Here is a 22,083-nt window from a genome sequence, read left to right as displayed (position 1 = left end):
GATGGGCAACAGGGGGGTTTTGCGCAAAAAGAGCCAATCGAAAAAAGCACAGGTGCTCCGGTGGCTATTCTGTGACTAGCAATCAGAGCTTTCTTGCAAGACAGCATCATGCAGTCTGGACGCTCTCTTGCACAAAACTGCATCTCTTTTGCAATGCGCTTTTGTAGTGTGGCTGCGCTCTCACGCAAGAAGTTTTTGCAGAAGATCTCGTCCGCAAAAAGCTTCTTGCTCAATAAGCCTGCAGTGTAGACGCAGCCTGAGCTCCCACACCCGGTGCAAGCCAGAACTGAGCCGGGCTGCCTGCCCACCTGGCTCCTAATTCACTTTAAATGCAGAGCTGCAGCAAGGGTAGGTCCTGTATACAACACAAGCCAGGACTGAGCGGGACTGCTGGCCAGCCTGCGAAAAAATGTATTGGTGGGGGGAATGCATGTAGTCTACAGCGTTAACTAACAAGCTTTTGCTTATCGGATAATCAACGACACTATTACATCCCTATGGACAAATCTCAGAGGGCAGCTGTGTTAATCTGTATCTGCAAAAACATGGAGTCTTGTGGCACTTTACAGCAGGGGTGGGGAACCTTTTGGGGGTCAGGGGGGCCCAGCCTAGTAGACTGTGTGTGCTCCAGGCCCACAGAGGGGGCTAGTGCACCAGTGCAGGCTCCCCAATGCTGGGTTGGGGCTCTGAGCCTTGGGGGGCCGGATCCTGTCTCCGAGCCTCAAGTTCTCCACCCCTGCTTTAAAGACCAACAGATGTATTTGGGCTTCAGCTTTCGTGGGTAAAAACTACTTTGTCAGATGCATGGGCCTGGACGGGACATGGACATGCCTCTGAGGAAGTGCCCTGGCCCCACTCCCACGTGCGCCGCGCATGCCCTTGCCGTCCCCGGCCCTGCGGAACCTGGGCAGTCCCTGCCTGGGATCGCTGCACATGCCGCTGCCGGCCTCGGGCATGTGGCGCATGCTTGGCCCCGCCCCCAGTCACGTGGCCTGTGAGTGGCCCCGCCCCCGTACGCGCAAAAGTGAGCGGCCCCGCCCCCAGGCGCCCGGCAGCCCCAAAAGATTGGGGACCACTGCGCTAGAAGATCGACCTCCAGATGACTGATCTTCACTGTCGCATAGCCAAGCCCTTAGTCTCTAGGGAGCCACAGGACTCCTCGTTGGCAGTGCAGTGAGCACTGCGTGTGTTACTTTCTGGCTCTCTTGTATCTATCCCTCAGCAACAATATCAAACCCCATATTCTTCTCACATATACTTCAGCTTAAAAAAATGCAATCGCTTAGTGTTCCGGGGAAACACGTCTGCAGGAATATTTGGCTTCAACAGAGCCTAAAGATTAACAGATTTACAGAACAGAAGCCTGATGCAGAAGATTTCTGTAGCCAGGCCTGTGGATTCCCTCCAATCCACAGGCCTGGCTACAGGCGGGGTGGGAGGGGGGAGAGGAGGGAGTATTTAAGGGGGCAGCTGTCCTGGGGTCTGGTGAGTTAAAGGGCAGCAGCAGAGGCCAGAACCTCGAACTTTTAAAATCATTGATGGAACACCGTGCTGTGCTCTCAAGACAAAACAAGCACTAGGGGAGAACTCCCCACTTGAACAGCAAGGAGGGTCACCTGTCCTCGGTCCCACTCCTTCCACCCTTGGCCCTACCCATTCCGGGAGCATGGATCCCACACACACCCTGCCCGAGGACCTGCGGAGGCGGTCAGCTCCACTGTCTGTATCTAATCTACTATATATTTTAGAGAGTGTCTGTCTGTTCAAGAACTCCTCAACAGTGAAAGGGAGGAGCACCAAATTCGGTAGGCAGCTTCCTCCTATCATAACTTAAAGCAAGGTATGGGTTGGGCTGTGCCAGGAATGGGATTGCTTCTCATCAAACCATACAGAAAAGAGACAGAATCACCAAAGCCAGGACAGCCCTAGCGGACCACAGTTGGTGGCCCTAGCTCTGACTATTTAGTATGTGTTCGTGATCAAACACAGACAAACTCTCTAAAACATTGATAGAAATGTAGCCATGTTAGTCTGGTGTAGCTGAAGCAAAATACAGGACTATGCAGCACTGTAAAGACTAACAAGATGGTTTATTAGATGATGAGCTTTCGTGGGCCAAACCCACTTCCTCAGATCAAGAAAACAGTCACAACCATATATATCAAAGAATACAATTAAAAAAAAAAAAAGAACACATATGAAAAAGACAAATCAAATTTCAGAACAGAAGGGTGATGTGGGGGGAAGGGGAGGTAAATGTCTGTGAGCTACATATAGTGGATGAAATAGAAAACTCAAAATACACGCATGAAGAAAAAAGAAACGCAGAAAAAGTTTTGTAATCACTTGTGCATAAAAATAATGGTACACATGGTTCATTTAAAACAATTAATTACAAAAACTTAATGGAGCAACCTGACCCTGAGCGCTGAATAGATCTGCTGATTATATTTTCAGATTTGGTTTTCACTTGTTAAAAAGTGGCATTCAATGCCGCTAGAACGCGTCGTTTGTGCGCAATACCTCAGCTGTACCCTTCTACTGCCAAATTTGGCAGGAAATTGAAAAAAAAGTCACCTTATCACCTGATCATTGCCTCGAAGATAAAAAGAGAGGTAAGGGGGGAGGGGCGGAAGCACGGCAAAGTGTCCCCCAAATGGGAACGAAGACGCTTTACCAGCACCAGAAGGACACGCCCCAGGCTCAGAGAGGCAGCAACCAGATCCCTCGAACCCACAAGCCAGCTCTGTCCCCGAAAGGGACGTCCAATTAGGTTTAAAAAGTGAACCGGTTAAACAAGCCTAGCCGGACCGCGGGTTAACCCGTTTCCCAATAAGCATCGCCTGGTCAGGATGATGCTTCCCCGGTAAACGGTTAATGCTTTGCGCCCCGACCCCAGGGCACCCCCAAGGGGCAGTCAAAGGAAGGGCTAGTCCAGGGAAATGGGGGCACCCGGTGAGCGCAGAGCCCCAGAAGGGGCTTCCCACGGTGCAGCTCCCCCTCTCCGCCCTTAGCAGCCTCCAGGCCCCAGATAAGCTGCGGGGGGGCTGGGCTGACAGCAGGGCGGGGGCTGTGCAGCCCGGGGGGGGGGCGAGGAGGATGCCCCACGACGAACTGCCCGTGCCCCCCTAAAGCGGTCCGGGACTCTGAGCCCCCATGGGGGGGCCCAGACCGTCACCCCCTTTCTCCGGAGGGGCTCCGCTGACCTGGGGGCCCGGGGACTCTCCCCTCCAGCAAGGGAGGGTATCGGGAACTCCCCGCTGCAGTATCGGGGGAGGGGAGCAGCCGGGGACCCCCCCGCTTGGAGCTCGGGGAGGGCAGGTGCAGGGACCCCCCCGCTCGGGGCAGCAAGGAGCCGCCCCCCCCCCGTTCGGGGGGCGGGGCAGGCGGGCTCGGGCGCGCGCCCCTCCCCCGGCAGGGGGCCGCACTCACCGCCTCGACCCCGCGCCGCCGTCCCGCTGCTGCCGCGGCCTCTTGGGTCCCCCGCGCCGCCGTAGGCGCTGCCAGGCCCAGCCCGCCAATCAGCGCCGGGCCCGAGGGGCGGGGCGGCCCACTGCCCGGTGAGTGGACCGAGCCGCAACGACGGACAGCGGCCTCAGCCAATCCACGAGGGGGAAACGGATGGCTGGGCGGGGCGCTGGGACAGAGGGGCGGGGCCAAGCTGCGGTCGTCTCCCTGTGCGGGCAGTGTCCCCCTTCGCTGCCCCACCCCCACTGCACTGGGCACTGCGCCCCCCCCCCCCCGCTCCGGGCACTGCCTGCCCCACCCCCACTGCACTGGGCACTGCCTGCCCCACCCCCACTGCACTGGGCACTGCGCCCCCCCCCGCTCTGGGCACTGCCTGCCCCACCCCCACTGCACTGGGCACTGCGCCCCCCCCCCCCCCGCTCCGGGCACTGCCTGCCCCACCCCCACTGCACTGGGCACTGCCCCCCCCCCCGCTCTGGGCACTGCCTGCCCCACCCCCACTGCACTGGGCACTGCCCCCCCCCCCGCTCCGGGCACTGCCTGCCCCACCCCCACTGCACTGGGCACTGCCCCCCCCCACTGGGCACTGCCTGCCCCACCCCCACTGCACTGGGCACTGCCCCCCCCCCCCTGCTCCAGGCACTGTCTGCCCCACCCCCACTGTGTTGGGCATTCTCCCCCTCTCCCCGCTGCCCGCCCCCGTTTTGGGACTGCCCCCCCACACGCCGCCCCCCCTCCCACTGCCTCCCTGCACCGTGCATTGCTCGCCCCTTGCTGCACCAGACACTGCCCCCATCTTCCCATTGCACCCTCTACTACCCCTCTCCCCTGCCGCCACTGCACCCTGCACTGGTACTGCCCGCCCCTCACCCCCACACTGGGTACTGCCAGGCCCCCATTCCACACTGCACCAGGCACTGCCTGTCCTTGCCCAGCCCTCACCGCCCATCTCACTGCACCTTGTGCTGGGCTTTCCTACCTCTCACTGCAGTGGACATTGCAGTGCTCACTGCTCCAGGCACTGCCATCCGCTACTGGATGACTAAGTTACTGCATGCTCCTCACAGGATCTTTATTCCTTGCAGGCATGGCTCTGCATCCTGCTCATGGGGCAACCCCGCCCCATCCCATGGAGCACGGTGCCCACGCCCTGTGACCTGCTCACTACCCCTGCCCCTGGAGCCCACCCTCTGCTGCACCCCATGCCCTGAGCTGTACTCTGCTCACCCTATTCCACTAACTGTTCCGCGCTTCACTGCAGTGTGAGGTATACTGCAGATATCACACGAATCCTTCATAACTCACACAAAAACAAAAAGGCATAACTCCAGGCTTAATTCCAGGAGAGGGGCATTCAAGTATTAGGAAGTGTTAGTTAGCTGGTTTGCAATGGTGCCTAGAGTCCCTAGTCCTGGCCTCATGCTGTTCCGATACATAATTTAAAAAAACACTCTCTGCCCTAGGGTGATAGGATCTGGTAACTTTAATTCAATAGATATTTGTCATGTGAGTGTCTGTCAGTTGATATGTTTTGTTTTCTGCCATCCCCAAAGGAAATTCAGCTGAAGCAGAATTTAGGACAGCGTGATCTTGTCTCATTTATGGCCACCATGACTCACCATTCAGTGTCATTCCCTCATATCAGACTGCTGGAACTCAGGTGAAAATCAATCCTAATCAGCTGCTGACTTGTGCAATTGCAAATTCTTTTTGGGATTAGCCATGTCTTTTTAACACAATAAGATCTTCAAAACAGCACTGGGAGGGGCCATGAGACTTTACCAGAGTGACAAGATGTATAAGTGCTGCCACATTGTAAAAAAAAAAAGTGTCAGAGGCAGATACAATTCAGCCAGGATAGGATTAAATACTGTATTTTGGGGAGAGATACTTTGTGTCCAGGTAGAAACAGACAAGATCTGTGAGATAGGGACTATTTCTCCCTGTGTCAGCAGCATAGTGTGTAGCACAACAGGATCCTGATTTCAACCACTGCCACACAACATAAGTAGGCTAGTTTAGATTTTTGTCAGAAATTGTCAATTTCACTGCACACCTACAAACCAATCAAAAGTATTTCCATTGAGGAAAATAGAAATTTACAGATAGGCAAAGTAAGAAAAATGCTGATTTGAGTTTGACTTCAGGATAGTCACTTGTATATTTTGATATGTGATGTTGACAGTTTGCCTGCGTATAGACTGGCATGATTTTGCGGAAATACTTTTAACCGGAAAAGTTTTTCCGTTAAAAGTATTTCTGCAAAAGAGCATCTAGATTGGCAAGTGCCTTTGCGCAAAATATTTGCTTTTGCGCAAAAGCATCTGTGCCCAGTATAGATGCGGTTTTGCGCAAGAAAGCTCCAGGGGCCATTTTCGCCATCAAGGCTTTCTTACGCAAAAAATTCCTGTCCCTGTCTACACTGGCCCTTTTGCGCAAGAGGGCTTTTTCCTGAGCGGGAGCGTCAGAGTTCTTGCGCAAGAACACTGACACTCTTACATTAGATTGTCAGTGTTCTTGCGCAAATTCTCGCGGCCAGTTTAGACAGCTGGCAAGATTTTGTGCAAAAGCAGCTGCTTTTGTGCAAAATCTTGCCAGTCCAGACGTGCCCTTTGCGTTTCAACAGTTATAAAGCTTTATACTTTTGTATCTCAGTGTCTATTGTCGTTAAATAATTGTCTGACCTCCCTTCTATTGTCTGACTCTCCCCCCTCCCCCCATAATTTCCCACAAAGGTGAAAATTATGATTGGAAAAAAGCTTAACAATAAAAATCTGTATCAGCCATCAAAATTATAAAAAATAAAATTCAAATTCTGCCAGGCCTGAACATAAATAATAATAAAAGCAACAATCTAGAACTAAATAGGATTTAGCTCCAGACTCACTGGGTAAATGGCTTTCCATTTTAGTAGTCTGTCTGTCTGAGGGTACAAGCATGGTCCTATGGCTAGCATTGGGCTAGGAGTTAGGCCTCCTGGGTTCCACTGGGCAAATCAGTTTTCCAGTTCCATGCCTCAGTTTCCCCATGAGGATAATAGCACTGACTCACTTTTGTAAAGTGCTTAGAGATCTCTGGATAAAAGGTGTTTATAACATTGACGCATGTTTATTAGTGAAAGAGTGATAATAATCCCAGCCTCATGTCCTTGCCAAGCATGTAGAAAGGCCAGAGGAAAGACTCAGTGTAACAGGCTGCTAGTTTCGCTGCCCTGGCCAAAAAACAAAACAAAAAGTGCCCTGGGTGTTGGCCAAACAATTCCAATGCATGCTCTGATCCCCCGTGCTCTAGAGCATTGGGAGATGCAGTTTAATTTAGTTTTCCAGCCCTGAAAAACTAAGATAAGTGGTGAGTGTGGGAGAGAGAGTCAGGGCTGACAACAAAGGGCTTAATGTGGAAAGGAAATACTTTCAAAGCTGGCTGTGCAAAGCTGGTAGTTAGTTCTGAATCAGCAAATTACAGTACTGTATAATGGCTGGAATTCAGGGTTTCCTTTGGGACATTGTACAGAACCAGCGTCACAGACATATGTAGGGATTTTCACTTCCAAGGCTCCCCGAGCACTTCTCACAAACTGCAGGGGAAACACTTCCCATGCTCCCAAAATGCAGCCACCCCTGGGGTGGAGCTCCAATTAAGAACAGTGAACAGGAACACGGCTTCCAACTGCATCTGCAAGAGGTTTCCAGCCAGGATTATTGGGACTGATATTCCAGCTCCCGTACCTGAGAGATACAGTTCCTGTAAATATGGTTACATGTTGTGTTTGTGGAATATTCCAGTAATCTGAGCAGAGGAGGCAGTGATGGTCTCTGGACCTTGAAGGCCAGCCCTGGTGTGTACTTTATTGCCTAGGATCACAGAGTCATTTATTAACATCTGAAGTCCAAGCTTGGGCAGGAAGGGCCATTCAGGACAGCAGTTCCTATGACTTCCTCAGGGACCTAGGCTGATTCAGCAGAGCTTGTCCTGTTGCTCGGAGGGCCCCCTGCCTGCTACCCCCACATACTCACTGTCACCAACTGGAGACATGTGGGTGCAGATGGAATTTTGCAGCCAACCCAGCAAGCTAGAGAAGGGAAATCTCACAGAGGTGGGCAGCAGTGGAGCCCAGTATCGGAGCGCCCCATTGAGATAGGGACAGGGATCCTTCCCCACACCATGAGACCCGAGCACTGGTAACTCACACATTTCTGAAGTGGTTGCAAGCCACCCTGGAAGGGGTAGGACCTCAGCAGAAGGGGCGGGGCCAGGAGGCTTGGGGGGCTGAATCCAGCCCACAGAGGCTGTCTTGTCTACCCCGCCATAGGGGGGTCCTTAGCTAGGGCTTGTCAACAGGCTCAATTTGTAACCCTAAAGGACATGCTGCAGAGCCTTTGATTTCCTCAGCCTTTAGATAGAGGGGTCTGGGTGGTCGGGGCACATGGACTAAGGAACATGGAGGGAATCAATGTCATTCTGGGCATTATTTCAAATTGGTGGCTAATCCACAGACCATGTTTGTGGATTGCAGATCACAGATCCAATTCAGATACACATTTTGTATCCATGCAGGACTCAAATGATTCGGCTTCTTTGCCAGCTCATTGGGCATTACCTGGATTTTTTTACGCGTTTTTTGTAAGCATGTTAAAAGGCCACAAAAGAAGCAGGAGCTGCAGTATAGACGCTGAAGCAAATTACACTCGACTCAGAGGGCAGCATCCCAATAAATAACGCTTCTTACAGAGCACTGTGTGTCTGCAGATCGCAAAGCACTTTCCATAGGCGACCAGTGTTTCAGGATGTGTTTTAGTGATATATCCAAAGGCAGACCTCATGTCTCCTGTGCGCTAGTCCAATGTTCTACCCACTAGGCATTGCATCTGCTGCAGGCAGCTGGTAGCTCATGCAGCTCTTGTTTGTTTGCATTCTGGGAGGTGCTTTCCGGTAAATCCACTAGGCTGCAAACTCTGACATGAGGGAGGTGTACTTTGGCTAGACTGTTGAGGAATCTGCCTCTGGCCAAGCTAGAAAGAGAGGAGGAACCAGAAAGTTGGGAAACAGAGATCCCCGTTTGCTTCAGGAGTTTGTACAATTGCTTTCCTCCTTTCTGAGTACAACTATCTGCTTTTTTGTGGTCAGGCTTACAGGGCTCCTGTCAGGCAACCCCAAATCATGAGATTGGTTTAAAACAATACCTTTGGGTGCATCCACACTACACCGTCGCTCAAAATAAGATTTGCATAGCTCAAACTGCGCATCTTATTTCAAAATAACCTGCTATTCTGAAACATCCCTTATTCTTCATGGAAAGAGGTTCACAGAGATGTCAGATTAGCAAGTTTGTGATATTTCAAAATAACAAGCTTGCTGTGAAGACGCAGGATAGCTATTTCAGGATACCCCGGTATCCCGAAATAGTGTTGCAGTGTAGACGTACCTTTTTGATTCAGTGATGCCAGGGCCGGCAGAGGGTACGATTTCAAGTTTTTCTCTCTAACCAAGAGGGCTACAAACTCTGAAATTCTCTTGTGATGCAATGGCTCTGGCACCTGGGGCTTTAAGATCAAAATCAAAGATCATGAGACTTGCAATGAAATAGGACAGCAGACAACCTCAAGGCTCGAAAAGGAAGAACCTAAAGTGCCAAAGACAAAGAGAGACAGCAAGGTGGAGGTGGGGACCCCCGTGTTCCCTGGAGAGACCATTTCAATGACCTTGTTGCATTTCAGCAGCACTTCTCACCAGATGATCTCAAAGCCCTGTTCAGTCTCTCTGTCATGCAGCAAGGAAGTAGCACTACCCCTGTGGTATAGAGCGGCACCAGTCTGACCTACATGACATCACACAGCAAGTCAGCAGCAGATGAATGGCACGCAGGGCCCCTAGCTGCCAAACCCCTGCTCTAGATTACAAGTCCGAGTTCCACTTGATTTGTTCCTTGCCTTAAAAACTGCACCTAGTTCCCTTCAACCACTAACCTGAAAGATGGGTCCTCTCTTGCCCCGGAAGATCCTTTTGGTATCTGGTCTAAAGCAGAAGTCTGGAGATAGGCCCCTTACCCTGCTGCAGCTGTTTCTCTCTGTAGCTCTAATCCAGTTGATTTTGCAGGTGATAAATTTAACTCCCCACATTCCGATGGCCTGAAAGCTGCTTCTATTTCCTTCCTCCCAGCTGGGGAATAGGAGAATGTAGCTCCTTCCTTGATGGGAGAAAGAGCTTCCAAGCAAAACAAACTCTGCCATCTAGCAATGTAAGGGGTGACTCTTAGGTAGAATAAAGGCTTCCTGATGTGTCCTCAGGACCTATGGCCACTGTTGGCAGACAGGATACTGGGCTAGATGGACCATTGGGCTGACCCAGCGTGGCCGTTTTTAATTTATTATTCTATTCCCCTGCTAATGGATTTCCAGAGAACTTTTAAGTACCTTGGGTTGTGTTTCTCAGAAGCTGTTGTTTGTATTGTACTGTAGCATAAGGAAATTGGTTGCACATTTCAGCTGAGGCACAAGGGCTTAATCAACAGCATAAAGAGTTGCCTCTAAACTCTGTGATTCCTAGGTGAAGGAATGGACCATGTGGCAGCTCTCTGGACCACGTGGCCCACCTCTGAAAATCCATCACTAATCTCATTTGAACTGAACATCAAACCACGTGGCTGTTCCACTCTTGGGTTGGAATGAGCTGGGTTCATTCATAATTTGATTTCTAGAGATGGCCACAAACCAAAGCCCCCCCGCCCCCACATCCAAACGTCCCTGCACTTTGGATCCTAACTTGCATCCAGATCACAATTTTGCAAGGAGCCCCTTGACATCAATTGCAAGCTCAGGAACACCCCCCGGATATGGAGCATCCCCACATGAAATCTGGACGTGCTGCAGATCTTGTGACCTAAATTAGGGGGCGTGAGCCTGCCTTGGCTGGTCTCCATAGGAACATCGTGCCTGACAGCTGCTTATGATGTCATCGCCCAGGGATGTGTTCAGAACCTTTGTGATGTCACGTTGGAACGTTCGCTTAGTGGTCCCCTCGGCAGGCTGGACAGAGCCCGGAGGGGAACTCAGCCGGAGGGGGCCCACGCGATGCTGACTTCTGTTTTGTAAACAAAATTCCAGGGTGGGCTGCTTCAAGGAGCGAGCGAGAAACAAGCCCCACAAGAACATTCCTTAGCGTTGGACTAGTTTAAGACCCAGACCCTGTCCCCTCAGAGGCATGGCAGGAAAGCTGGTAAGGAGATTGTCTATTACAACGGTTTTCAAACGATGGAGCGCGACCCAGTACTGGGGCGTGGAATGTTGGGTTCTGGGTCTCATTGCGGCAGGGGGATCAGGTGACTAGTGGGGGCCCCAAGGCAGCTCCCTGCCGTTCTTGGCATTGCAGACCTCACTGCACCCCAGAAGCGGACGGTCACAGGCCCAGCCCTTGCCCTGAGCACTAGCTCAATGCACCTATTGGCCGGGAACCTGCTTCTGGGGCACAGCAGGGTCTGCGGTGCCAGGAGAGACAGGAAACTGCCTTAGCCCCAGCGGCTCCCCCTTCCCCCCCCCCCCCCCCCCCCGCACCGCTGTCTGGGAGCCGTTCAAGGTCAGACCTCCTGCCCCAGCCCTGACCATCCCCATCTGGAAGAATATAGAAAAATCTTCTCTTAAAAGTATCTCCAGGCCCACTTAGCTGATGCTTCTAATTCCTCTCTCTGCAGTTCCCTGAAATACTAATCGGTGATTCTGAGGACACTTTCAAGAAACCACCAACTGCAAAAAACCCCTTTGGTACCAGAAGAGGTGTGAGGTTAACAAGCCCGTTAAGTGCAGATGAAGAATCCCATCAGAGTAACAGTCTAGCAGACTCTGTGGAGAAAAAAGAGGTACTGGTCCTTCCCTAGGAGCTCATAAGCATTGCTCCTGCTTTTAATAAGTAGGAGAAAGAATTACAAGGTGCCATCCTTCATCTGGGGTCTCTGTGTTCTAGTTACTTTACATTGGTGGCCAAAACTCTCTGGCTATGTCTACACTCGCGGCTTCTTGCGCGAGAAATATGCAAATGAGGCTAAGCGTGGAATATCGCCGAGCCTCATTTGCATACCTAGTGAGCTGCCGTTTTGCAGAAGAGGCTCTTGTAGCAGAAGGAGCTGTCTACACTGTGCTTTCTTGTGCAAGAAAGACCTTCTTGCGCAATGCCGTTACGCCGATTATTTTCAGGAATAAAGGCATTGCGCAAGAGGGTTTTTCTTGCACAAGAAGGGACAGCGTAGACAGCCCCTTCTGGTGCAAGAGCCTCTTCTGCAAAAATGGCAGCTTATTAGGTATGCAAATGAGTCTCAGCGATATTCCATGCGTAGCCTCATTTGCATATTTCTCATGCGAGAAGCCGCGCGTGTAGACATAGCCTCTCAGTCCAGCTACTAGGTCCCATGAGATGTTGCGTTTCAGCAGCACATCTCAGCAGATGATCTCGGGAGAAATCCCGGATGATTGGAAAAAGGCAAATGTAGTGCCCATCTTCAAAAAAGGGAAGAAGGACAATCCAGGGAACTATAGGCCGGTCAGTCTTACCTCGGTTCCTGGAAAAATCATGGAAGGGATCCTTAAGGAATCCATTTTGAGGCACTTGGAAGAGAGGAAAGTCATTAGGAATAGTCAGCATGGATTCACAAAGGGCAAGTCGTGCCTGACCAATCTGATTAGCTTCTATGATAAGGTAACTGGCTCTGTGGACGTGGGAAGGTCAGTGGATGTGATATACCTTGACTTTAGCAAGGCTTTTGATACGGTCTCCCACAATAGTCTTGCCAGAAAGTTAAGGGAATGTGGATTGGATAAATGGACGGTAAGATGGATAGAAAGATGGCTAGAAGGCCGAGCCCAGCGGGTAGTGATCAACGGCTCGATGTCAGGATGGCGGTCGGTTTCTAGCGGAGTGCCCCAAGGTTCGGTTCTAGGACCTGAGATCTGGATGCAAGGTTTTGTTCAACATCTTTATTAATGATCTGGATGAGGGGATGGATTGCACCCTCAGCAAGTTTGCAGATGACACTAAGCTGGGGGGAAGAGGTAGATACGCTTGAGAGCAGAGATAGGGTCCAGAGTGACTTAGACAAATTGGAGGATTGGGCCACAAGAAATCTGATGAGGTTCAACAAGGACAAGTGCAGAGTCCTGCCCTTGGGACGGAAGAATCCCAAGCATTGTTACAAGCTGGGGACCAACCGGTTAAGTAGTAGTTCTGCAGAAAAGGACCTGGGGGTTACAGTGGATGAGAAGCTGGATATGAGTCAACAGGGTGCCCTTGTAGCCAAGAAGGCTAATGGCATGTTAGGTTGCATTAAGAGGAGCATTGCCAGCAGATCCAGAGATGTCATCATTCCCCTTTATTCGCCTTTGGTGAGGCTGCATCTGGAGTATTGTGTCTAGTTCTGGGCCCCCCACTACAAAAAGGATGTGGATGCATTGGAGAGGGTCCAGCAGAGGGCAACCAAAATGATTAGGGGGCTGGAGCATATGACTTATGAGGAGAGGCTGAGGGACTTGGGTCTGTTTAGTCTGCAGAAGCGAAGAGTGAAGGGGGATTTGTTAGCAGCCTTCAACTTCCTGAAGGGAGGTTCCAAAGAGGATGGAGAGAGGCTGTTCTCAGTAGTGACAGATGGCAGAACAAGGAGCAATGGGCTCAAATTGTGGTGGGAGAGGTCCAGGTTGGATATTAGGAAAAACTATTTCACTAGGAGGGTGGTGAAGCACTGGGATGGGTTCCCTAGGGAAGTAGTGGAGTCTCCATCCCTAGAGGTGTTTAAGTCTCGGCTTGACAAAGCCCTGGCCGGTTTGATTTCGTTGGGATTGGTCCTGCCTAGAGCAGGGGGCTGGACTTGATGACCTTCTGAGGTCTCTTCCAGCTCTATGGTTCTATAATTCTATGATCTCAAAGCCTTGTTATGTCTCCCTGTTGTGCAGCCAGGAAGTCTCACTGTCTCCGATTGGGAGTAATAAGCAAAACAATTCCTGTTTGTAACTTGTAGATCAACTTGAATAGCTGTTTGAGATCCTTAGAGATGAAAGGTGCCGCGATGGATGCGAGGAGTGCTGTCCTTTTCTAAACATCCCACCGCTGCCACCATGGTACAGGCTGCCCACCACCATGTGCAGGCTGCCAACATGGCCTACACAGCATGACACACACTAGGCCCTGAAATTGAGAGCCATGATCTAGGAGTCATTGTTGTATATGTTTGCCTTTCCTTTGATGCGGGGGGTGAAGCATGCTGGCAGGTGAACGGAATACAAAATGGGGATTCTGATCCTCCCATATATTTCTGTTCTACAGCTCCAGGAGATGGGCGAGGAAGAGGAAGAGGAGGAGGAAGGGGAGCCACACCAAGATGTCCCAGGCAACATCATGGAAGACGGATGTTCAGGGCTGACAATAAAGGACGTTTCGGGTGATGGAGTGCAACGGGAGCTCTGGACTCCATTCACTAGCAATACCGAGGAGCAGCTGGAGTCCAGAATGAGCGAGGTAACCCCGCTTCTTGGCGGGGGGGGGGGGGGGGGGGAGGGGGGAGGTGCTCAGATACTCCAGTGGGGGAGGGAGGGAGATATTGGCTGAAGGCTTCGATTCAAATCAAGTTTGGCAAGCCAATCCACGTGAAAAAAACGGGCAAGATAAAATGGTGTCTGTAGGGTTATATCCCTTCCTATGGAATCTCTCTCTCTCTAAACTAAGAGAAGGCAAAGCCAATCATAGGGTTAAACACCTGCCCTCCCCCTATGGTTTCCTTGCAGCCCCTCCTGCTCTCTGCCCACCTGACACAGGGGCCCCATCCCCTCCTGGTCACAGACAGAGCCCCCTATGGAGCAGGCAGGGCTGTGGATCAGGGGGACCTCGCCCTGTACGCTCGAGCCGGCACAAGGCCTGGAAGGGCTCTGGAGCCTCTCTGCCGTGGTGGCCGCCCAGGGGGTGGGGGGTGGCATGGGCAGGGCTAGATCGGTTCCAGCTGGCGCCGTGTGTGGATATGGAGACAATAGTTCCTTAACTTATAAGGGGAGTGGCAAGAATAAAATGCACTAATGGCCCTAAGACAGCGGCTGATCAGATGGCTGTGAAGGAAGTTCCCCTAGTCAAAAGGAGCAGAACTCAAATAGTAAAAGGGGAAATTATAGCTATACTACGAAAATGTAAATAGCACCTGTGATGGATGGGAGGAGTGCTGTCCTTTTCTAAACATCCCAGGTCAAGGTTGGGCCCCCACCTTCTGCACTCTAGGGCTATGTCTACACTGGCGGGTTGTTGTGCCAGAAGTATGCAAATGAGGCTAAGCGTGGACTATTGCCGAGCCTCATTTGCATACCTAATGAGCCGCCATTTTTGCGGAAGAGGCTCTTGTGCTACAAGGATCTGTTTACACTGCCCCCTCTTGTGCCATGCTGTTATTCCTGAACATAATGGCTACGTCTACACTGCCCCTTTTCCGGAAGGGGCATGTAAATTTCAGCAGTCGTTGTAGGGAAATCCGCGGGGGATTTAAATATCCCCCGCGGCATTTAAATAAAAATGTCCGCCGCTTTTTTCCGGCTTTTAAAAAAGCCGGAAAAGAGCGTCTAGACTGGCCCCGATCCTCCGGAAAAAGTGCCCTTTTCCGGAGGGTCTTATTCCTACTTTGAAGTAGGAATAAGAGCCTCCGGAAAAGGGCACTTTTTCCGGAGGATCGGGGCCAGTCTAGACGCTCTTTTCCGGCTTTTTTAAAAGCCGGAAAAAAGCGGCGGACATTTTTATTTAAATGCCGCGGGGGATATTTAAATCCCCCGCGGATTTCCCTACGACGACTAGTGAAATTTACATGCCCCTTCCGGAAAAGGGGCCAGTGTAGACGTAGCCAATCAGCGTAGCGGCATTGCGCAAGAGGGGGCAGTGTAAACAGATCCTTGTAGCACAAGAGCCTCTTCCACAAAAATGGCAGCTCATTAGTTATGCAAATGAGGCTCGGCGATATTCCACGCTTAGCCTCATTTGCATACTTCTGGTGCAACAACCCGCCAGTGTAGACATAGCCCTAGAGTGCAGAAGGTGGGGGCCCAACCTTGACCTGATGGCAGCAGTGGGATGTTTACAAAAGGACAGCACTCCTCCCATCCACCGCGGCACCTTTCATCTCTAAGGATCCCAAACAGCTCTACAAGCTGATCTACAAGCTGCACACAGGAATTGTTTCGTTTATCACTCCCAATCAAGGCCTGATTATCCATTAGGCACGATAAGCCCAGTGCCTACGAAAAAGTTTCAGGCCTAAAAAAAAAAAAATTCAGAATTGACTCAAAAGTAAGAAAAGAAAACTGCTAAATCCAACTCAATAATTTGCTATCTTTAGTCAATAAAGAACATACAAGTATAACATACAATTAAATATTAGGCATAGAGGCGATAGGGCATTTCTTCCTTATATATTTATACATAATCTAATGTATCAGTGATCCCAGGGCCTACAGAGACCTTACTGCTATCCCTGGGCTCAACCAGCGTCACCTTACCCCTCCATTTAGGGCAGAAAACAAAGACAGGTGTGCCTCCTGATCACAGCACTGGTGAATTTGACCGCCTAGCTTCCTGGTGGTGCTGTGCATAGTGGGGGAGGAAGGTGGCTGGATTGGGCCTGATGTAAAGGAGCAATAGGGGAGGTGCTTATCGCATCAAAAGCTGGTGAGGTGGGAGGAGGACGATTATATTGTTGTCTGAGCTGGCTTGTTTCTGCCTTCCAGCTGGGTTCGTTCTCGCACAGTTTTGAGCTCGAGGGTAAAACCACCCCTCCGTTCTCCAGGCTAGAACCCCCGGAAAACAGCCACGAGGACTCGGAGAGCTACTGCCTCTTAGACGAGGATTCCATCCTGAGCGACTCTGCTGTCTCCACCGGCTACTTCCCCTGCTACCGAACATACGTTGAGCTCCCGCGCTACCAGCCGCCCCGCAATGCCGGTTCTCCACCGGGGGATGCCGAAGGCAGAGCAGGAAGCAGCTGTGATGTCAGCGTCCAGTGCAGCGGGTGGCTAGAGGAGGACTCGACGCACCCCGGCACCAGAGCCAGCGACATGATGCAGGGCTCCAGGGACCAAGATGAAGCGTTGGCCTGTGAGACCATCCCCAACGCGTCGAGCAAAGGACCACTGCCTGATGGCAACACACTCACAACCCCCGGGAAGGAATTTGAAGGCCGAAATGACGGGGATTCGAGTCAGCAAAGGCCCGTGTCGGAGAAACAACAGGAATGTGGTCCAGAGGTGAGTGAAAACCCAAAGGAGCCTGAGGCGACCCTCGCAAAGGAGGCTGCGTTACTTGTGGAGGGGCACTCCCCCTCAGGGGCTGTGGGGAAAGACTCAGGACAGCAGCCGGGGGCAGTGCCTCAGAGCAGCCCGCTGTCCAGCAAAGGCCAGGCTCCACCACTATACCCTGCTGCCGCCATCAACAAAAGCCCCCTGAAGAAACAGCCGAAGCAATGCAGGAAGGAGGATGTGGATGTCAGCCGGGCAGAGCTCGCCCCACTGCTGGGCCCAGGGCGTAAAAGAGGCGCTCTCTTTCCATGTGGGCACAGCCCGGAGACGGGGAGCTGTGAGGTAGGTGTGAGGTCGGGACGCAGTGCCCGCTGGCCCTGGACAGCTGCTCTGTTCCCCGTTGATGGGACTTCACACAAGCACCTTTGTGTTTCCTCCCCTGCTGCCCTTCACGCAGGGGAGCTGCTCCCTCTGAATTTCCACAAAAACTACTTCCTTGCCCTCCTTCAAGCTGGGGTGTGATGCCTGTGCAAAACTGGGCAACAGCCCAGCAGCTGGTGTGCAGTGGCCACCGCTTAGCATGTTGCAGCGTCTCCTTCTGTTCCCCCTTTCTGCCCGACTGTAGCCACTTGCCTTGTCTCACATGGAAAGGCTCCGTCTGCCCTGGGAAGGTTTGGTGATGAAAGTGCTGTCAACGTACAAAAGTGAAAACCCGTCAAATCAGTTTTTCTGCCTCCCACTGTCGACATTTCATGCCCATGTTGCTAGTGCCCTGTCAACAGACAGAGCAAAGCATTGTGGGTGAGTACGCCACTGCGCAGTGCTGTGGGAAAGCAGAGCTGATCCCTGCGCTTCTTGGGATTCCCTCGTAGCTCTGGGAGCAGCAGCAGCCTGCTTGCCACTGTGTCCATAGCAGGGCAGAACAGGAGTGCTTCAATGATTTGTTCTTTATTCCCCAAACGGTGCAGCTCACTTAACTGTCAGATACTTCCCGGAGCTTTGACGGGGCGGGGGAGGGGGCAGGCCTGCAGGGCAGCAGAGATCACAAAACACTCAACTCAGCCATCAGGGCAGGCATTGTGGGATACTGGCAGAAGCCAGTTCTCTCGCCACAACAAACAGCAGAGACCACGCTAGCTCTTTGTCAGCAATAAAGGGAGGGGAAATGACAAACATCGCTCACAGGGCTAGAAGGTTTTTGTCACCAGATCTGGGTGTTGTTTCTGACAAAAGTTGTATTGCCATGTAAATGCTCTTGCTGTTTTGTCGTTAGCAGTTTTTTGGCAACAAAATGTACCAGTGTAGACAAGACCTTATACAGGGTGAGCAATCTGGGGCAGGCAGCATCTCTATGTGGTAGAGCACCTAGCACACCAGGGTCCAATTAATGCTGGGGCCCGCCAGTATCACCACACAGAAATAACTATGAATGCTCCTAGCCCCCAATACCTTTTTGCTTCCAGTTTATGGTACTTACTCATTTTAATGCTGGAACACATGCTGTCAGTGGCCAGCCTGCTCCCAAACCAGCCTTCCTCTGAACAGGATGGAAGGCTACTGCCCCATTGTTGGCCATTCTCCATCCAGAGAGCATGCAAAGAGAGTGCTCTCCTGGCAGGAGAAGAAGAGGAGACAGAATTTCTGATTTCCATTTCCACTTTGGCACCAACTCCCCATGAGATCTTAAGGAAAGTGCCGTTTGGACCTCCCTGGTCTGGCACCCTTGGGACCCAAACAAGGCAGTTTGCCAGACCAGGGATGGTCAATTCCAGCCCTGCTGCTGCCAACCTCTGGGCTCTTCTTGGGACCGTCAGCCTCACAGCCACTGGCCCCACTGCCAACCCCAGCCACCTGAGCTGGGCTCCCTGCTCCAGCCACTAGACCAGCTCCACTCCTGGCTTCCCAGCCAGACTCCAAGCTGCTGGTCCCCTGACTCCACTCCCAGGCCCCTGCCCTGAGACCCAGCCCCCTAACCAGGCTCCGGACCACTGTCCCCCCCATCAGGCTCTGAGCTGCCAGCCCCCAGCCACAGAACCAGCTCTGCTCCTGGCAGCCCCTTCCAACAAGCCCCCGGAGACTCTCTAGTCTGGCAACATCCCTGGTCGGGCACCAGAGAGTCCCAGACCACAGAGGTTCCACCTGTTCAATTTCGCTGTGCAAATCATGCTCCTTGAGTGGAGCTGCAAGGAGTCGTTGGTTAGGATACCAGATTTAAGACACTCGTTTGGAGGCAATGGAAACGTGAGGGCTTATAACCACCACCTTGCATTTCTATAGCACTGCCCCAGCACCGATTTTGAGTGCTTTGAAAGCAAGGAATGAGTCTTCCTGATCTCTCTGCAAGGTAGATAAAAGAGCAGAATCACAGCACGTCCTTTGTGGAGCCCGGCCACTGGGGAGCGCAGATGTATTTTTAGGGGAGGAAGTGAAGAAGATAGCACTTCAAACCAAAAGACTGAGAAAAACACGGAGCGAGGCCCAAGATAGCAACCCATGAACGTGGGCAACATTCGAAGGGTTAATACCCTGACTTTCTTTAGAAGCACCCTGATCTCATTCCTAACCACAAGGTGTCAAGAGTGCAGCTGTGAGAGACCTGGTTTTCCCCATCCCCTACGAACGTTTGCATTTTCAAGAAAACATCTGCCCAGGTTGAATTGGGATGAAAAAAAAAAAAAAAAAAATCAGCCAACCCCATCTCCTGCAGGCCAGTTAAAAATGTTTCAACTTGACCTTTGAAAGGTGTAAAATTCTAAAACAAAAAGTCCTTTTGAAAATGTCGGGATGAGAGATTTTGATTTCCAAACTTTTCTTTAGTGGATGCGGCCAGGGGTGGAGTCCTCAGTCTTCAGCGCGCCGCAACCCCCTTCTGCCAACCAAAGTTACAACATGGCCATAGGAGCAGGGACCAATGACAGAGCCCAAGGGCTACACCCCCATGTGGGGGGTGGGAGAGCCTGTATCCTGCCCCTGCCCCTCAAGGCTGAAGCCCACGGCTATGTCTAGACTGGCATGATTTTCCGCAAATGCTTTTAATGGAAAACTTTTCCGTTAAAAGCATTTGTGGAAAAGAGCGTCTAGATTGGCATGGACGCTTTTCCGCAAAAGCACTTCTTGCGGAAAAGCGTCCGTGCCAATCTAGACGCGGTATTGCACAAGAAAGCCCCGATCGCCATTTTCGTGATCGGGGCTTTTTTGCGCAACACAAATCTGAGCTGTCTACACTGGCCCTTTTGCACAAAAGGACTTTTGCCTGAACGGGAGCAGCATAGTATTTCCGCAAGCAGCACTGATTTCTTACATGAGATCGTCAGTGTTCTTGCGGAAATTCAAGCGGCCAGTGTAGACAGCTGGCAAGTTTTTCTGCAGCTGCTTTTGCAGTGTGACGGCACGTTGGGGGTTCCCCGTCTCCTGCACCCCGAAATGGCACAAACAGACTGTACCAGCCAGTGGAATTGAGGGTGGTTTATTGCTCCTCCAGCACAGCGCAGCACAGATGTAATCTGGTTACAGGAACTGGGCTAGGATGCCTCAGGCCCCCTTGAGATGGGGGAGACTGGGCCCCTAAAACTCCAGCTCCTCTCCCTAGGCTGTCTCATCCATCCTCACAGACAGCCACCAACCAACTAACTTCCAGCCCTCTCCCCAGCCAGGGCAGCATTCCACCTTCCTTTGTTCCTCTCCATGGGGGGTGTCTGGCCACTGGTTTGCATAGTGACTCATCCTGTTTTGCTGGGTCGTGGTACCCACGGCAGCCAGTGGGGGTTCCCCCAGAGCCAGCAGCATAGAAACCAGCCAGGTACCCCCACTTGCAGAAAAACTTGCCAGTCTAGACACAGCCCACAGGCTTTGACTTCAGCCCTGAGAGGCGGGACTCGGATTTTGGCCTGGAGCAGTGAGGCTCAGGCTTTTGATTTACCCTCGGAAAGTCTAATGCCAGTTCTAGCCTCCCTATTAAAATCAAATCCCCACCCAGAGTTAGAGAACTAGGGGATTAGGAGATTGTCCAAACAGATTCTTTTCCATGAACAGTTTGGGGCCTTCTGGCCTAGTGCCAGGTACTGTTGCCGAGGGAAGACTCGCTCGAGTTTTGCAGGATTTGGTTTTTAGAAGGCTCTTCTCCAAGTACCAACCTGGCCCAAGGCTCCTGAGCTGGTGACAGCTGACTACCTTGGAAAGATGCAAAACTGCTGCGTAGCAGGGTATTAACGTGTGGTAGCTCTAGCCAGGTGACATGGACCAGGAAACGGAGATCCGCTTTCTGGGCTTTCCCCCATTTGCGACAGAGGATCAGAAGAAAACTGATTCTTCGGCAAATAAAGTAGTAAAATAAAAAGGACCCCTGTCTAGAAGAGCCGTTGGCAGTAAATTAAGGGAACTACAGCATCTCAGTTTCCCTAGGAGCAAGGAAGAGTGCAGAGAAATGCAAGAGCGTGTCCCCTCCCCTGCTGGTGCCTGTGAGCAGCCCAAAGCCATTGGGGTGCTAGGTGCTCTTCCATCAGGTACTAGTAGAGGGTGGCTACAGCTAAGGAATAGCATAATGGTCCCATGTGTTAACTCAAACCCTACTGCCAAGGGCACAGCCTGGCTCACATGCAGGATGGGATAGAGGAGGCTGCTTCCTACCAACTCCTTCCTTTCATTGGCACTTGTAGATTGAAGCATCAGGAAGTGGCCAGGAAGGAGGGTCCAGGAAACCGTCACCGAGCTCTCGTCCCTCAACCTCCAGCACCCCAGCCCGTGAAGCACCACGATCCACCCCCTCCCGGCTCAGCCTGCGCTCCCTGGTAAGCTGGGTGCGAAAGATCTTCAGGAGGTCATCTGCAGCGAAGGCACAGGCTGGCGGCAGCCGGGGGATGGAGGAAGACCGGGGGCAGCCAGGCAGTAGGCTGAGATGGTGGATCTACCGTAGGCGGAACCGCATTTACCCCCATTAAAGCACCTCACCTCCACCTCCTAACCAGTAACTGGCCTCTGTGAACTTCAGGAGGATGAATACAGACTGCCACACCCCAAGGGCTGGTTATTTTTAAAAAATATATTATTTCCGTAACAGCTTCCCGTTTCCTCTGCTTCTCTGCGGGGCCTGGGTAGTCTCCCTGAAAAGCTACCCTGGATCCAGGGCCCTCACGTACTGTGGGGCACCTTTCCCATGGGAATGAGAGTAGCACCTCACATTTGGAATCCCCCTATTGCTAACCCAGGCCACCAGTAACCCTGCATAGCGCTCCTCAGCTGGATCTACTCCGGGTCTCAAACCCCAGCAGCAGTAAAGGGAGATTGTGGTGACTCTGCAGAAGATAGTCAGCACAGCATCTCCAAATAGAGCTCTTGGCATTGGAAAAGGATCAGAAAAGGACAACGAGGAGGGGTTTGAATG

The 22,083-nt window shown here is 51.9% G+C and overlaps 2 protein-coding genes across 3 annotated transcripts in view; one reads left to right on the top strand and one right to left on the bottom strand.

Moving 5' to 3' along the window:
- SLC25A42 (solute carrier family 25 member 42) overlaps positions 1-3,534 on the bottom strand; it is a 33,368-nt gene extending 29,834 nt beyond the window's left edge. Inside the window, exon 1 of one of the 2 annotated variants that reach the window (XM_075902843.2) lies at positions 3,433-3,534. The gene's annotated coding sequence lies outside the window, so the exon portion shown is untranslated. The remainder of the gene's footprint in view (positions 1-3,432) is intronic. The other variant, XM_075902844.2, reaches the window with a different exon arrangement.
- A 6,988-nt stretch (positions 3,535-10,522) lies between these two features.
- LOC106732640 (uncharacterized) lies at positions 10,523-21,760 on the top strand. The gene is made up of 5 exons (XM_089775021.1): positions 10,523-10,680; positions 11,153-11,317; positions 13,768-13,959; positions 16,197-16,712; positions 21,359-21,760. Exons 1-5 carry the CDS (start codon positions 10,666-10,668, stop codon positions 21,638-21,640), a joined length of 1,170 nt encoding a protein of 389 aa, XP_089631147.1. The 5' UTR covers positions 10,523-10,665; the 3' UTR covers positions 21,641-21,760.
- Positions 21,761-22,083: the final 323 nt, after the last annotated feature.

The sequence above is a fragment of the Pelodiscus sinensis genome, chromosome 32 (genome assembly GCF_052426305.1).
Source record: "Pelodiscus sinensis isolate ZL-2025 chromosome 32, ASM5242630v1, whole genome shotgun sequence".
In the NCBI taxonomy this organism is placed as follows: domain Eukaryota; kingdom Metazoa; phylum Chordata; order Testudines; family Trionychidae; genus Pelodiscus; species Pelodiscus sinensis.
The sequence above is the reverse complement of the archived record's forward strand: the minus strand, read 5'-3'. Positions and strand labels throughout refer to the sequence as shown.

What these genes read in the sequence shown, in the direction of transcription:
- LOC106732640 (XM_089775021.1), top strand. An exon ending in TGGAGTCCAGAATGAGCGAG is followed by an intron (nt 13,960 to 16,196) that starts GTAACCCCGCTT and finishes TCTGCCTTCCAG; the next exon opens with CTGGGTTCGTTCTCGCACAG. An exon ending in AACAGGAATGTGGTCCAGAG is followed by an intron (nt 16,713 to 21,358) that starts GTGAGTGAAAAC and finishes TGGCACTTGTAG; the next exon opens with ATTGAAGCATCAGGAAGTGG.